The sequence below is a fragment of the Pipistrellus hanaki genome (genome assembly GCF_964339955.1).
Source record: "Pipistrellus hanaki genome assembly, chromosome: 6".
In the NCBI taxonomy this organism is placed as follows: domain Eukaryota; kingdom Metazoa; phylum Chordata; class Mammalia; order Chiroptera; family Vespertilionidae; genus Pipistrellus; species Pipistrellus hanaki.
The window spans coordinates 19,309,722-19,327,175 of record NC_140508.1 but is presented as its reverse complement, the minus strand read 5'-3'; the positions used below and the strand labels follow the sequence as shown (position 1 = coordinate 19,327,175).

Sequence of the window (17,454 nt, the reverse complement as noted above, 5' to 3'; positions counted from 1 at the left end):
GGCAAACTGTGGCTCACGAGCCACATGTGGCTTCTGAGCCGTGGTTTGCCACTCTATTAACTAATGAGTTTGCCAAACACTGGGATAGGGGCTTAATCACAAGGAACAACAACAGCCTGTAATTATTGGAATCGAAAGTCTAGGTCACTGGTCAGCAAACTTATTAGTCAACAGAGCAGCAAACCGTGCCTCACAAGCTGCAGTTTGCTGACCACTGCCCTAGTCCTATATAATAAAATCCTAATATGCAAATTGCCTGAAAGCTGGAACAACTGGTTGCTATGATATGCACTGACCACTAGGGAGCAGATATTCAATGCTGGAGCTGCCCCCTGGTGGTCAGTGTGCTCTCACAGGGGCCAGCACAGTGGTGGTGGCCCCTGTGAGAGCATCCCCTGAGGGGTCTTGGACTGCGAGAGGGTACAGGCTAGGGTGAGGGACCCCCCTCCCTCTCAAGTCCATGAATGTCATGCACTGGGCCTCTAGTCTCTATATATAAAAGCCTAATATGCTAATTGTCCAACCGTTCGGTCAATTGCTCGAACAGTTGCTATGATGCTCACTGACCACCAGGGGGCAGACGCTCTGACTGGTAGGTTAGCTTGCTGCTGGGGTCTAGCTGATCAGGACTGGGTAAGATGGGCTGGACATGCTCTGGAGCCCTCCCACAGCCCTCCCCAGCCGGCTAGCCTTCATCAGCCCCGATCAGGACTGGGTGAGATGCCCCTGATTGGTCTGAATGTCAGCCAGGTCAAGGGACCCCACCTGTGCACAAACTCATGCACCAAACCTCTAGTATATATATAAAAAGCATAACGATAAGATGAATGCCCAAGGATCTGCCTCTCAATCAGCTGTCCCAGAGGCTTCCTGTTTCCTGTCTTCACAAGCATCCCCTGCCCCACCATCCCCCAGACCACCACTGTCCTGCCTTCTGTGTTGATCATCTCATTCCTCTCAAAGTGGCTCCTAGCTCATGTGTGTCACCAAGCAGCAGTGTCTGGCTTCCTTGTTTGAGGGCCTTGTCAAATGCTACCTTTCTGCATCTTACTTAAAAAAATCTTTATTAATTTCAAAGAGGAAGGAAAAAGGAGATATAGAAACATTAATGATGAGAGAAAATCATTGATCTACTGTCTCCTGCATGCCTTACACTGTTGGTCGAGCCCACAACCCAGCATGTGCCCCGAGGAGGAATCAAACCGTGACCTCCTGGTTCATAATCGACGCTCAATCACTAGCCATGCCGGCTGGCTGCACCTCACTTCTTTCTGTTAGGCTCGGCCTTGCTGTTTGTGCTGTGATGTTCCAGCATCCTCCACCACCAGACAGGCCCTCAGAGCTGAATTTATACTGTTTCCCAAAATCTCCCCCCCCCCCCCCCAAAGTGCAAGAGGAAGTTGAAAGATACAAGCAAGGTGAAAGATACTTGAAGAGAAGAATCCAGCGGGATGCTCAGAGCACTGCCTTGACCTTTTAAAAAAGCCCAGAGACTGAACAAATGAGGCAGCTGGGCTGTGTGGGATGAGGAAACAAGCAATAGAGGCAGAAGAATTGCCCTTGGAGACAAGTTTCAGGGGTTTGCTTGCTGCTCTCCTGTTTTCAAGTCTCGTGAGGAACCTTAGAGCTTAGGATGAAAAACCAAAGATGCACACCTGAAGAAAGAAGCCGTGGGTGTGCCCTAGAGCAGTGGTCACCAACCTTTCAGACCAGTGGCTACCCGCTGTTCTAGGGAGGGAGAAAGGGAGGAAAGGAGAGAGAGAGAGAGAGAGAGAGAGAGAGAGAGAGAGAGAGAGAGAGAGAGAGAGAGAGAGAGAGAGAGAGAGAGAGAGAGAGAGAGAGAGAGGAGAGAGAGAGAGAGAGAGAGAGAGAGAGAGAGAGAGAGAGAGAGAGAGAGAGAGAGAGAGAACACATTCTCTCTTTTTTTTTAACAGTGAAGAAATGGGAATTCTAGTTTTTGATTACTGCAACCATAAATTTTCTAAGGCAACAACTCAAATGATAAATCAATCTGTCCTGAATGTCTCATAAAGAAACCCCTTTTTATGTACAGTTAGATTGCTGCACGGTTTTTACTATTCTAAAAGCCAATGCTATGAACATTTTTTTTTTGCATGCATCCTTGTGCACTAAAATATTTATTTTCCACAAGATCAATTCCAAAAGGTAAAATTGGGGATATAATATATATACTTAGTGCTTTGAAATGTGCATTGCCTAATTGTGTCCCCGAAGTCCAAATTTAGTAGGTACACCCTTCATTGCCAACATATAATGATTCTTTCCTCAAACCCTTACAAAACTATTATCGTTGTTTAATCCATGTCAACTTGATGAATCATGAATTATATCATTATTTATTTTGCATCAATTTAATTGCAAATGAAGTTGAACTCTTCTTTTATAAGCTTATTAGGTATTTGCATTTCTTCACATTGTTTGTGAATCTGGATTTGATCTCAATAAGTTTGTTTAATAATCTTGTTTGCATTTTGTATTTTCTTACTCACCAATTAGTTTTGGGACTCGTATAACTCATTTTATTGTGTACATTACTTAGCACAATTTCCTTTATTATTCTCTCAAGAGGCTGGAGTTCTATGAGTAATTTATTTACACATTTATTTTTAAGGATGGGAATGGCCACAATACTTGCTGAATACTTGCATTTTTGAGAATGTCCTGGTTGATATGGAGTGTTGGGGTCTCTCTATTTTACTCACAGATGGCAGTATCGTCCTGGTGGTTGGTTGGCTTCCTTCCTTCCTTCTGTCTGTCATCTCTCATTCATTCATCCAACACACAACTGGGCAGCGTGGGACTGTGCCCTTGTTCTCTGCTGGCATTTAGTGGGATGGGAGAGAAGATGGTGCCTCCTTGTGGACTTCTTTTCTTAAATTTCCTGGGTGGTTGGCCCTTCCAGGATATCCTTGAACCTTTTGGTTATCCATGGAATGTCCTCCTGTATAAGGTCTTTGCTTATTGCCTTTTCTCTATCTGTTATTGATTTTATATAGAGAGGAATTGAGAGGGATAGAGAGTTAGAAACGTCAATGAGAGAGAAGCATCGACCAGCTGCCTCTTGCACACCCCCTACTGGGGATGTGCCCGCAACCAAGGTACATGCCCTTGACCGGAATCGAACCCGGGACCTTTCAGTCCGCAGGCTGATGCTCTATCCACTGAGCCAAACCGGTTTTGGATTTTTTTTTTTTTTTTCAATTCCTGTTCTACAGGTGACTTCTAAGACTCTGTCCTTTTTACTTATTATCTTTTACTTCAAGTATTAGAAGAATTGCATGAGCTGATTTTTCTGAATCATTAATTTTTTTCCTATAGTATTGGATCTGTTATTAATTACATTTACTGTATGGTTTCTTTCTTAAAACAAATCTTAGATTATTTATTAAAATAACTACACAATTAAAGTTATATAATATCTAAAGGCTTGTCATGTGAAAGAACTCCTTCTGCCTGTTTTTTCCTGTTCCTGTCCTTTCCCCCACAAACAAGCACCTTTGACATTTTTAAAGCTATTTCTTTGTGTACTTTCTTTTCTACGCCTACATAATAAATGTTTACTATTTCTCGATGTATTCAATTCTGACATTATTCATTTCATGCTACTATAGATAGGGTCTTAGCACTATTCACTCCCCAACCCCCTCCATGTTTCCAGGATTATGATATCATTATTTTAATTGAACCAATAAAAAGTATTTATATTGTTGTGACTCTACAACTGTTAGTTACCACAAGCCAAGTTGTATCCTATGCTTGTTTTTATTTTTGTAGTTCAGCCTTTTGCTTTCCTGGGAATGTGTACTTGTCTTTCTTTTCTTCTTGAAATCTTGCTGAAAGTATTGTATTTATACCTCTTGCTCCCAAACCTGTGTGTTTTAGGCATTCTCTCTAGAGGCCTTTTTGTGGGAGCCCAGCATCTAGGGTGTTACCAGGCCCCTTTGTGGATGGTTGCTTCCCTGGCTGCCAAGAATCCTGCCTAAGCCTAGCCTTTATTTCTCTTCTAGGTCATGTCCACTGTTTTTCTGAGTCCCAGGCCTTCCTTTTTTTTCTGGATCATCATGGTTTTGCACAGTAATTCTTTAGTGTTCAAATGTGCTTATTGGCACTTGTACAGCATATAGACTAAGGGGGGCAGAGAAAAGAACCCCACCCCTCCTTTTTAAGATTTGCAAACTGAAGGAACATTTTGAATCATTTAAAGAACACTATTAGTTTAAAATGCCCATGAACAGTTTTCTGTTACCAATTATGCATTGGAATACCAAAACTGAAATGTTTTAGTATCTCCTTAAACTTTGTTACAGTTCACAATTATTAACCAGACATGTGCCAGCAGTGTGATAGATGTTGACTTAAGTCTAACAGAGCTGTTGACTAGATAGTTGCTTGTTATTTCTGTCTGCAAATAGCTTATGTCCTATGGAGCAATAAATGCACACAGGCATGGGGGAGAGGAGAAGCAGTTTACTTGGTGTGAGGAGTGGAAGAAGGCTGGTCTCTGGCCTTTCAAATGCCATGGGCCATTGCTTCTCTGTTAGTGGAGGGGAAATGGTTACTTCACTCCTGTAAATCTTGAAATTTTGGAATTAGCCCCCATCAGAGAAAAAGCCCAGGCCAAAGGTGTGATGAAAAGTTGGGAAATGTAAGAAATTCAGTTAATACCTTGCTTTCCAATAGGGTTAGAAAATGGAGTGCAACATAACAAAAATCCTGGCTACTAGAATGGTAGTTTGACATGGATAGAGGTGACCAATTTACATAGAATCTATATATATAAGAGGCGAATATGCTAAGTGTCTATCCAACCAATAACTATGATGCACACTGTCCACCAAGAGGCAGATTCTCAATGCAGGAGCTGCCAAGCTGCAATGACTTGTCAGAGGCGGTTCTCGGGTGATGCATCCCAAAATCAGAGAGCCAGCAGTCCCAGACTGGAAGAGGGATGTTTGAGGGGTCCCAGATTGAAGAGGGTGCAGGCCGGGCTGAGGGACACCTCCCGCCCCCATGCACGAATTTCATGCACCGGGCCTCTAGTTATATATTTATAAAAGCCTAAGCAACTATCCCACTATCCGATTGTCTGACCATCCATTAGCTATGATATGAAGTGACCACCAGGGGGCAGATGCTCAACACAGGAGCTGCCAAGTGACAGCACCTTTGCAGAGTGCCCTCTCGCACTCCAGGACCCTTCGGGGGATGTTGGACTGCCGGTTTCAGCCCTATCCCTGCAGGCAGAGCCGAGGGACCCCAGTATTAGCATAGCCAGTGGACATAGACACTGCGGCTGTGGGGGCTTTTCTTGGGGGATGGGAGTGGCCAGGGAGGGGTCTATGGGGAAAAAAGGTGACATATGTAATATTTTAAACAATAAAAAACAAAAACTAATGAAACATGGCTTACTTCAAATCATTAAAATGCTTCTGGTTTGGATTCCCTCAAAGTAACAATTTAGCTGTAGGTAATTATTTTAGGAGGTCTTCTCAGGGAGCAGAGTGAGGGGTAGAGGTGAGACAGGGAGGGCAAAAGCCTGCAAAGTGTGAGTTGATCATCCCTGGGGATGCTCTGGGGGACTGTAAAGCACATGTCCCAGAGTTGGCCCAGTGAAGGTGAAGAGGCTGGGAGTTTGAACCCCAGAACTGTCACTTTTCAGTGACTGAGATCACTTCTAGAGGCAGTAACTTCATGATAACTTCTGGCCTGCCCTGCCTTGGGCCCAGCACCCTCCCAGAGCCTGTTGGGGTTTTCAGGCTCCAGCTCAGAAGTCTTGGGCTTGTCAGTTGTTGTCCATTGATACTGCAGGTGACTTCTGGGCTGGCGGACACATCAGGCTCTGACAGCATCTGCTGCAGGGGGCTCACCTGGGAAATTTTAGGGCAGCTGCACTGACAGTTAAAAACACACATGCGAGCTGACCTCAGACCCCTCAACATATGATCCTCAATAGCCTAAAACTCCCTCTGGGGCCTGAAGGCTGGAGCTATTCCAGCATATGCTGTTCAGTGTGTAGACCTAAGGAGACTTAGCTAAGCGAGAAAAATGGGAAAGGCAACTGAACACCCCACTCCCACCCCAGTTATTTTTGTACGCCTAAGAGGGTTTTCGTAAACAATGGGGAATTAGAAAATAAAATTAGCTTGCATGATTTCAGATGGGAACAGATGCCTGCTTGCTTGATTTTTAAAAAAATCCCCACAAAAACCTCAAGCAGAGTTAATAATGTATGAAAATTAGGTACCATGTGTGCACTTTGCTTCATAATGTTCTTATTAAGCAGCAAGTTGATTTAAAAATAACACAATGTGACAATTGACATAATGGCAGACTCTGTGGTGTGTACGGAAACATTCGCTTTGAATGTTCTATCAGGTTTTCCATTACACAAGTACATTTATAAAAAGCTTTCAGAATTATCATATACTATGAAATTATGTCAATTTACAATTCAATAAAACAAACTGCCCCAATACAAATTACAATTGCTTTTTAAAATATGGCTTAGCCAGCCCTGGCCAGTGTGTTTGGAGCGTCATCCTGTACAGTGGAAGGTCTCAGGCTCATTTCTCAGTCAGGACACATGCCCTGATTGCAGGTTTGGCCCCTGGTTGGGGCACATACAAGAGGTAACCAATCGATGTTTCTCTCTCTCTCTTCCTCTCTCTCTAAAATCAATAAACATATCCTTGACTGAAGAATAAAAAAAAAAAATAGCCAACTAGAGATTACTAGATGAAGTAGTTTTCTATTGATTATCTAAAACTCCGCAGAAGATTCATATTTCTCTGGTCTCAAATTTTTGCCAATAGCATTTTAGATTGGAATTTGCCTTCTCTTCTTTCCCCTTTGCACCCTCTGCCACTCTGGCTTGTAAGTAGCAGAAAGACACAGGGAGAAACAAAGGGTCATTGACCCACAGGTTTCTAGTAGCTCAAGGGATGTCCAGGTTCTAAAGGCAAAATGAGTCTCTACGAAGTTGACACATGGGCATTGGGCCAGCAGGGGAGGTGTCCTCTTCTAGAGTTTGAGTGTAAGCCTCTGTCATTCCCTAAAGAAACCAATCTTTTTAAAAAAAATATTTTATTGATTTTTTACAGAGAGGAAGGGAGAGGGATAGAGAGTTAGAAACATTGATGATAGAGAAACATTGATTCAGCTGCCTCCTGCACACTCGGGATGTGTCCGCAAACAAGGTACATGCCCTTGACTGGAATCGAACCTGGGACCCTTGAGTCCGTAGTCTGACACTCTATCCACTGAGCCAAACTGGTTAGGGCAAGAAACCACTCTTGGTGGTGTCCCAGCCCATGATGGAAGGGCAGCTGGCTGCTCTAGGTGCTGGGCTGGTGCCTTTGGGGTTTATTATCTGCAGGATAGTGCTGACGGTTACCTCCCTATTGATGGGGTCTAGCAGAGTGCACCCCTGAGGCACAGGGAAGTCCAGTAATCAGGAAGTTCATTGCTGACCAATTATGTATGTACTAGAGGCCCGATGCACGAAATTTGTGCAAGGGCCTTGATTGCACTCCCCACCCGCCGCCGCCATGACAGCCAGGGTCTCTGCCACCTCTGCCTCAATCCCTAACCACTGTGGCTTTGTCCAGAAGGAAGGACGTCTGGAAGGACATTCGGTCTAGTTAGCATATTATTCTTTTATTATTATAGATGTATTCTATAGCAAGCTCTACATTACCTTGAAATTTTAAGTTATTCAACAAGATAAATGTCAGCTCATTTCAGATATCTAATAGCTTCAGGGTGAAGGAATTACCCCACAGGGCAGTTTAAGTGATTTGACAAAGTCGGGACATTTTGTACTGGTGGTGGGAGTTGATAGGAAAGACAGTGAGGCCAAAACCGGTTTGGCTCAGTGGATAGAGTGTCAGCCTGTGGACTGAAAGGTTCTGGGTTTGATTCCGGTCAAGGGCATGTACTTTGGTTGCGGGCTCATCCCCAGTAGGGGGTGTGCAAGAGGCAGCTGATCGATGAGTCTCTCTCATCAATGTTTCTAACTCTCTATTCCTCTCTCTTCCTCTCTGTAAAAAATTAATAAAATATGTTAAAAAAATCTCTTAAAAAAAAAACCACAACAAACACACACACACACACACACACACACACACACACACCAAAAAAAAAAAAAAAGAAAAGAAAAAAAAAAAAAAAAAAAAAGGAAAGACAGTGACGCTGAGGGGAGTTTGAAAGCTATTGACATAATTAATAGGCTAACGGGTTTGGGACATTTTGTGGAAGGGAACCGGGTTGGCATGTCTTTCCTTGGCAGCTTCCTGTGACTGTCCAGTTGTGCCTCCTGACATCAGCAGGGCCGCAGGTGTGGGCCAGCACCCTCAGAGTAATAGGACCTTGCAGCATTTTAAAGCGTAATTGCAGAGGAGACATTTGATCTTTATGACTTGCACCATGAGGCTTTCTTGGAATCTTTGCAAGGGGTTGGTTGGAACAGAACTTTTCCATCTACACTATGGTCTATAAAAATCATAGCAACTGACTTCACGAGGTCTGAGTTTTTCTTTTGTTATTTTCTTCACTCTCTAATTAGGTTTTGCTCATATGCAGGACAGAACAGCCTGGCAGGAAGCATTCATATTAAGATTATTTAAAGGCAGGGCTGTGCCTGGCATGGCCCTAGCAAGAATAGAGATAGGGTTTGCTGCCCTGGACCCGTTGCCAACCCCAGAAGCCCCTGTCCAGGTGAGCATTGGCTCCGAAAGGAGGCCAGGTCACCGGGGCACTTGGCAAGAGGTTCAGAGACCTGGCACTCTTCCCAGCCTGGTTGCTGCTGGATGTGGCCTTGGGCGTGCTCTCTCTCAACTCACCTCACCTCCACTGCGCTCAGAAGCCATCTGAGGAGAATAACAAGAATGTCTGCCCTTGACTTCTTGGGATGCCAAAGGTGACAAATTGTCAGAATCTAAGGGGCCATTTATTTCCCAAGCGTGAAGACAGGCTTTAAAGAGCTAAAATGAACATTTGAGGTTATGTCCATGGAGCTTTGAGGAAGGAGGCACTCTTTTTTTTTGTTCAACGGTAGGCTCAGAAAAGAGAGAGACTAAGATCTGCAATGGTGTTCTTGGGAGTTCTGAGGAACTATGAAAACATCAGCGAGAAGCTGTAACTTCTCACCGTCAATTCCCCAAATCCTATTGGAAGCGATTTTCAGGCACCATCTCATTCTGCGGGCCCCTTCTATCAGGAGTCCTGGGCACCTGTTTTGCAAAGAAATTGGTTTTCTAGAGCCCTTTCAAGACTGTATCTAGTGCCTACCATGTTCCTGGGAGCCAGGCAGGGGTGTTGGCGACTGTAGAAACAAATGTCTCTGCAGCTCTGTGTACACCCTCCTAGCCTGGGCGGGTGTCACCAGCTGCAGGGCAGCCCACCTGCCTGAGCTTCTCCTGGAGCGAGTGAGATCTTTGCGGGGCCTGGAGGCTGGCTGTCCATGAGCACTGAACGCTCACCTTTATTCGTCAAGGTGTTCCTTGCAGCTCATTAGTGTCCATGGAAGCCTGAAGTTACTCACTTTGTTTGATGTCTTTGTCACACTGGGCCATCCGCGGTGTGAAAAATGCTTCAGAGTTTGCTGTTTTGGGTGTGAAAGAACAGGACAGGTGAGAAGGATTCCCTGTTTACTTGGTATTTCACACATCTCAGAGCATGGGCACATGCTGCAGTCTGTTCCCAGTGCCCAGGGCAGTCAGCCTGGGAGGCGGCAGCCTGTCATTTATTGAAGAGGTGGAGGCAGGCGGAGTAGAGGCCTGCCCAGGAGTCTCTGCTTCTCTCTCTCCTGAGAGCATGGACTCACCTGTTGTGCACACTTCTGTGTGGGCCCCGTGCTGTCTCCTGCTCTCAAATGCCGGTGAAGTGCTGTTTGGTTACATAACTGACATAAGCAAAATTTGGTACTTCCCTTCCTTCCGGGCCATCACCTGGCCATTCTTCAAACAAATCAGGTCCTATTCATTCAGTTCTGCACTCATTCGTCCCGTGCTCTGTGTGTGCTACACTGTGCAAGCCACACCACTGTGGCTCTCTTACCGATTGGGAACTTGTGAAAAATGTGTTCCCAGGCTCCCCAGCCTCTGTGCTGCTTTGCCTTGTCTGGTCTGTCTTCCAAGTGTTTGGTGACCGTTACCACTAGTGGTACCCTGACTCACCTGCCACTCCGAGACGGGGCAACTCCAGTTACTGCCGATGGTGCACCCTGACCATAATTCACCTTTGCTCTTTCCGGCTTTTCCTCAGTGGTCCCACCCTCACCTTGGCCTTTGCTCTTCAGGCTCCTTGCCAGCAGGGAGGGAGGAAGGAGTGCGGAGGAGTACTGTATGTGTGGTGCAGACAGCTGGTGGTGGCTTCTCCAGGGGACGTTGATGATAATATACCTGTGATTGAGTTGTTAGGAGCAAGCAGGAACCCATGGTGGAAGTGCAACATCCATAACAGGTGACCCATATCTATCCCATGGACATTACATTTGATACATGTTTAAAAATAAAATGTGAATGCCCTAAGGTGGATTCTGTTCTCTTCTGTGTGGCCACAGTCTCCACTATGCCCTATTGTCTCATACTTAGTTACTTGACTCATTTTTCGACCTGCTTGTTTCTTCCAGGCATTTTAAGTTTGTAGGCCCTGTGGTAAAACATTGCAATATCCATGCTCAACTAGTTTGCTCTTTTTTTTTTTATATTTTTGTCTCTTAAAGTTTTTATCTAAAGTTTGTACTAACATTCTCAGTGGGTGTTGTTTTAGTGATCAACTCAAACCCAAAAAATTAAGCTTCAAAGTGTTAAGCTAAAATCATTTAAAACAAATAATAATGAGGTATTTGGGATTTGTTTTTGTTTTGCACTTTGCATTTCAAAGTGAAAAGACTGAAACTCAAAACCCTGTAATCAATGACTTTATCCTTGTGTTATACAATTAGAGCAGGAATACCTTAATTACAATGAAAATCTCATCTTTTCTCAGTGGATTTAATCACGAGTTGGGACAATTGTCTCTAGATAGCTCAGTCTCCCCTACTTTGGTCCTGTTTTCTGAGATCCACCACGAGAGGTGCCATAAGATGGTGACCTGTTTGCGGCAGTTTCTGTGTGCCCAGAGCTGCCTCAAAAGGTTGAATTTCTCTCTGAGGCACTAGAGCCATTATTGTTTGGACACTCATCATCTAATAAAAAAGCAAGCAAACAAGAAACCAAAGGTACTCCACTTCAGTGCCTGTAGACCACGTGTTCCCAGGGCCTGCTGTGGTTTCTGTTCTCCTTGACATGCAGCTAGCTGCTCACTTGAAAGCTGCTGACATTATACATGGTCTATATGCAGTACCAATTTCTTTCCTTTCTCTTATTCTTTCTTTTCTATTTGTTTCTTTAAAAAAAAAAAAATCAACTGCTTTCTTGCCTTGAGATGTAAGTTCCACATTGTGGGTGCATTGGAGTTCAGTTTTCCAAGAAAAGGCTTAAGTTAATTAGGTGGGTTCACTGTGTTCTCATAGAAAACTTTACTTTGAGGCATGGAGTCATATGTGGTTGGGATTGCTTTAAGATAAAGACTGTAACAGGATCAACATTACACTTTTACAGAAACTTGGATTGTGCTTATTGCTTAAATAATTATCGCACCTGATTTACAAGCATGGTCCAGGATGGGGTGGAAGGTCCAAGTGGCTTTCCTGGCACCTCTGAGTCAGTGTGGAATCAGAGGGGTGCTGGGAGGGCTGAGAACCAGCTATGATTGGGAAGTGTTCTCCATCACCCTCCTAGGATCTGGCTTCTCAACATTAAAGAGTAGAAAGTGACTAACAGGTTGGAACACAAACAGACTTTTGCATGAAGTTGACTCTTAGCAGTGAGGAGAGGCTTGGTTTGGTTATATCGCTGGTTATATATCACATTTTCTATATTTACTCTAAAGAGGGAAACAAAACATTTTTAAAAGAAAAATCATGCTTTTTCAGTGTCTAACTTGGGTACATTTATGATTATATATAGTGTGTATATATATGCAAAATCTGTAGCTACAAATACACATAATAAACACATGTATAAACACGTATACAGACACTAATGTAAATGTAAACTGCTGGCGACAGAATTCAGTGTATCACAGTTCATTGCAGAACATTGATTTCCAGATGTTTGGATTTCATGAACTAGGAATAAAAAAAAAAGAAAAAAAGAAATGGAAGGGTCGAGCATGGCTTGCCAACTTCATGTTTTTCAAGATCATTAAAACATTTTTTTGGTGCTGGATATTTACTAGACTTATTGCGGGGATCATTTCACAAAATAGTTGACCCCTGAACAATACAGGTTTGAACTGCATTGATCAAACATATGTGTATTTTTTTCAATACATACCAAAAATGTATTTTCTCTTCCTTATGATTTTTTTCATAACATTTTCTTTCCTCTAGCATACTTTATTGTAAGAATATAGTATATAATACACATTACATACAAAAGATGTGTTAATTGATGGCTTATGTTATCAGTAAGGCTATTAGTAATTAAATTTTGGGGAGCCAAGCCATACATGAATTTTTGATTGCACAGTGAGGGTATGTATGTGTGTGTCAGGACTCCTAATCCCTGCATTGTTCAAAGGTCAACTGTGATACAAATACTGATCATTATTTTGTATATCTGAAACTAATGCTATATGTCAATTACATCTAAATCAATTTTTTAAAATGAAATTTATATTTTATGTAAAAAGCACATAACATAAATTTTACCATCCTAATAACCATTTATTTATTTAATTAAAAAATATTTTTATTGATTCAGAGAGGAAGGGAGAGGGAGAGAGGGATAGAAACATCAGTGATGAGAGAGAATCATTAATTGGCTGCCTCTTGCTTTTTACTGGGGATCGAGCCTGCAATCTGGGCATATGCCCTGACTGGAATCTAACCGTGATCTCCTGATTCATAGGTCAACACTCAACCACTGAGCAACACTGGCTGGGCCCTAATAATAATTTTTAAGTTTTATAGTTGAACAGTGTTAAGTACATTCACATGGTGCAGTCCAGGATCATTTTGCAAGAGAGAAAGGGAAACTTCCATCTACTATCCTCATCCTATATAATAAAAGCCTAATATGCAAATTGACTGAAGAGCAGAATGACTGGTCTTTATGTTGTGGGCTGGGGGCAGCTCAATGCAGGAGCTGCCCCCAGCCTGCAGGCCCCAGGCCAGCCAAGGTGGGTGCCAGTGGGGGCCCCCTGATCACCCTGCCTGTCGCCCCACAGATCGGCCCTGATTGCCGGCCAAGCCTAGGGCCCCTACCCATGCATGAATTTTGTGCACCAGGCCTTTAGTCATTTCATTTAAAAAAGAGCATTTTGACATCAAAAGGGAAACAAGGAAGGAAGGTTGACATCTTAGCTTCAAGAAATTCCTCCCTAACCTGTGGTAGAATAGTACTGAGAAAAATAATCATGCAGGGAAAAGAAATAGTACAGAGAACAACACAAACAGGAATTCTGTACAACCATTACTCTGATTTTTAAAATGGCTAACCATCTGTCGTCCTTGCTCCAGGTCTTTCCTGTTTGAAGTGACTGCACACGAACTGTTTGTACCAGACTGTGGCAAGACAAGAGCTTTTACTAGAATGAAATGAGCCACACCACTAAGCACACTGTCCGGTAGCTGATACATTTTCCATAGCAAGTTTTTATCGAGGAAGGAAGCTGTGTGTTGGTTTACATCCTGGCACGAGTATCTTATCATCAGTGGTCCAAGTGCCAATACCAAGCAGTTCATGTAGTGGCTCTGGTCAGCAGCTAGATCTGGTTGTGTTTTTATAGAAGAGAAAGTTAACAGTTGAAGTCCATATCTATTCATTCCACTATGATCCCATTCTTGTCTCTTTCTCTCCAAAGTTAACTAATGTACTGAAGTTGGTTTGTATTCTCCAGTCCATAACGGGTCTTCATGAGCCCATTAGAATACATAGTGTTGTTTTGTGTAAATGGAATCCTGCTTTATACAGCTTTCTGAGGTTTAATTTAGTTCATTTAACATGATTTTAAAGACTTATCTATTCTGACACATGTAGAACAGCTTTACACTATTGCTTCTTGTGACTGCACCACATTATATTTATCTATCCTCCTGTCAATGGACATTTGGGTGATTTCTAGTTTTGTTTTTTTTTTCTAATATAGACACACTGCAGTGCACTTTCCTATGAGCCTTTCCTGCCCACATGAGTGTGAATTTATCTAGGGGAGTTACCTGGGAGGAGAGTTGGTGAGGTCTTCATTCACAAAATCTAGTGAGCATGTTAACCAGCCTAGTTGTTTAGTATCCAGCCTTTCAGGTAAACGAGGAATGGGAAAGATAACATTCTAAGTCAGTTATCCATAAAATTGGTTTTCTGGACCAAATCGAGAGCTTCTGATTGTTGATCTACCTAATGATTTAGCTCAAAGTCTATTTGTAACATAGAGATGATCTGATGGTTTGGTCACAGTGACTTTTCTTCATCTTTGGCGATGGAGCAGGAACCAATTGAGAAAAGCCTGCCCTGTATTGTATCCTTTCCATGTGAACCAGAAAATATTTGCAGTCGTGGTCTGGGAGGCAGATGGAACTGGGTGTTGCTGTCCCTTGGACTATTCCAGATGACTTTTTGGTCCAAGAAAACCCCACGGATCAAAACTTGGCCAGTCTTCTCGGCACGTGTCTCGGCACGTGGAGTGGCTGTGCTGTTGCTCAGACTGTCAGATGATCTAAGTTTCTTTTGATCATCTAGTCTGTGGTTTCTTTGAATAGTTTGGGGAGATAGTAGACTCAGGATCCTTTGGGGTTGGGTGTTGCAGGCATGTCCCCAGATGGTCTGGAGGACATCTGAGAGGGTTCCCCTGGCCAGTGTCCCTGTGTAGCCACCACCAGCCTGGTGGAGTTTTGGCTGTGAATGAACAAGTACAGTCTCAAAGAACAAAAACGATGTCTGAATAATGTACTTTATTCATAGCCTCTCTCTTATCTTTAGCAAACAGTGGAGTGTTTTGATCACTCTTTAAAAAAAGCAGTAAATGGGAAGACAACTTGGTAAGAAAAAACTATAGTGACATCAAAGAAAAAATACAACTAAGAGTCTGAGAGAGATCACATGTATGGCTAATCTGTGTTCATGATGCAGGTACTTGACTGGTAAACATTTTGCGTATAATTTGGCACATGGGAACCTCTGTGGTCACCAGGTTATTCGATAAAAGCATTTTCAGTGGTTGCTGTTTGTGAAGTAATTGGTGTTTTGGATACTTAGGCACATGTTTACATCTGTAAAATAATTTTTTTATTTTTTTTTACTTTTGATAATCAGCTGTCAAAGCTTGAAAAACAACAGCAGAGGAAAGAAAAGACCAGAGCCAAAGGGCCTTCTGAATCAAGCAAAGAACGAAATGCTCCTCGCAAAGAAGACCGCAGTGCCAGCAGTGGGGCCGAGGGAGACGTGTCCTCTGAGCGGGAACCATAGGCTGCCGGATGGAGCTCAGGTAGGAGGGTCTCCTCCCAGCAGGCCTCCATCCTACCACATTTTGGGCAAACAACAATGAATAGAGAACAGAATGAGGTTAAATCCATTTCATGGACATTTAGCTCTCTTAAATCCACTGACTTCGAGGACGGAGATAAAAATCGAAATGCAGGAGAGTCAGGTACCCATAGCCTGGGGTGTTCACCTAGGAAGTTGTGTGTGTGTGTCACCTTCCTTAGTTGCCTATGACAGTTGACAACTGCTGCTACTATTAGCATTTCTAGAATGTTTGCAGATCCAGCAGCTAGAGCTTCACAAGAATGGCCCCTCTTTTTCATTCTTGCTTTTGGCAGCTTTTCCAGTCTTCCATTGTCATCTGCAGCAGCCTCCTCCTATAATTTCCAGCCCAGTGTTGCGCCATCCTCCACTCCATTCCACATGGCATTGCTAGTTTACTTTTACTAAAACAGGTGTTTATTCTCATCACTTCCATGCCCAGGAATGTCCACACAGTGATTTGGCATGAACTTCACTTCCCTGCTTGAAGATCAGAGGCCTCTAAAACTTGATCCAGCCATCTGCTGGTCCTTTGCTTAAGTTCATTTCCCAGTGAACACTTTATCGAGAGCCTCTTTCTTTTCTGAGTTCTCAAGTCCAGGGAGAAGCACAGAAGTAATTACACTGCAGCACTGTGCATTGTGGTGGTGGTGGGGTGTGGGGCGGGGTAGAGAGGGGAGTTGGGAGGCTCCATGGAGGGGAGAACTCTGGAACTGGAATGTAGAAATGGGGAAATAAGGGATGAGGGTAGAGAGCTGCGTAAGCCAAGGGAAGTAGCAAGTACATACGTTGGGAGAGAGGGACAAGGACAGATGAATTTTAAAACAGAGGTAATGAGGAATGGCTGAAGTGTTGGGTACAAGTGGTGGGGGTTGTCTAGAGAGCTCCTCTGAAGTTAGAAAAGCAGGGTTCTGAGTCACAGAGGTCTATTATGCAACTCAGAAATTTGGGTTTCATCCTGTGGGGCGAAGGTTTGAAGTGTAAGGTGACATATGCAGATACCAAGTTTTGAAAGGTCACTCTAAGCAGCCCTGGGGAGTGAGGCTGGAGGCAGATAGGCCAGTGCGGAAGCAGTTGCAGAAACAAAGAGGGGATCAAGGTCTGGACATACATTTTGGAGCCTTCAACTTATAGGCTGTGCCTCAAACAAAGTCAGCATACAGGTTTTCCCTGAAGATGCCAACTTGTGAGAGAGAACATTCGTAATATGTTTTTCTGCCTTCTCTTTCCCTTAGGAAGGAGAGAAATTAGAGTCTATCTATGAAATGTCCTTTAGAACACACACTACCAGATACTGAGGTATATTACAGAACCCATAGTGATAATTGGGTACAATAGAACTGGCTTGCAAACATAAATGACCACAGGAACAGAATGGAGAGCTCAGAAAGAATGGGTTGTCAGTTCATGGACAGTCTAGCAGATTGGGGTGGGAGGGGAAAGATCAGAGGGGAGTTTTTCTGGAGCTGCTTCTCATACTTCCCCTCCCCTTTGGGGAGCATGCTGGAGAGAATATTCAGCACCCTCTTCTGCTCCCCGAGTGAAGGATAAAGAACTGGCTAATATGATGCCAGGGGAGCTATCTATTAGGCCAGATTTTCATAGTGGGTAGTTCCTTGGTTCAGGAGAAAACTCCCTTCTGATTGTCCTTCTTGGGCTGAGGCCAGCTGCCCAGCCTTCATGCTCTTTTACTCTCTTAGCCCCACCTGGGCACAGCACCAGATCTTTCACCTTCGGTGTAAAGATCATAAATTATGGCGCCTCTCCCTGGGACCTTACAACAAGTAAAAAAAATTTTTTTTAGATTCCCATGATGAACTCAAAGAAATAAACATATAAATACTCATCTTCCAATAACCAAACC

General features: G+C 43.5%; 1 protein-coding gene across 1 annotated transcript in view; it reads left to right on the top strand.

Moving 5' to 3' along the window:
• DTD1 (D-aminoacyl-tRNA deacylase 1) overlaps positions 1 to 17,454 on the top strand; it is a 154,591-nt gene that overhangs the window by 127,521 nt on the left and 9,616 nt on the right. The window contains exon 5 of the mRNA XM_084887665.1: positions 15,381 to 15,552. Coding sequence (XP_084743791.1) covers positions 15,381 to 15,533 — 153 coding nt within the window. The 3' untranslated portion in view covers positions 15,534 to 15,552. The remainder of the gene's footprint in view (positions 1 to 15,380; positions 15,553 to 17,454) is intronic.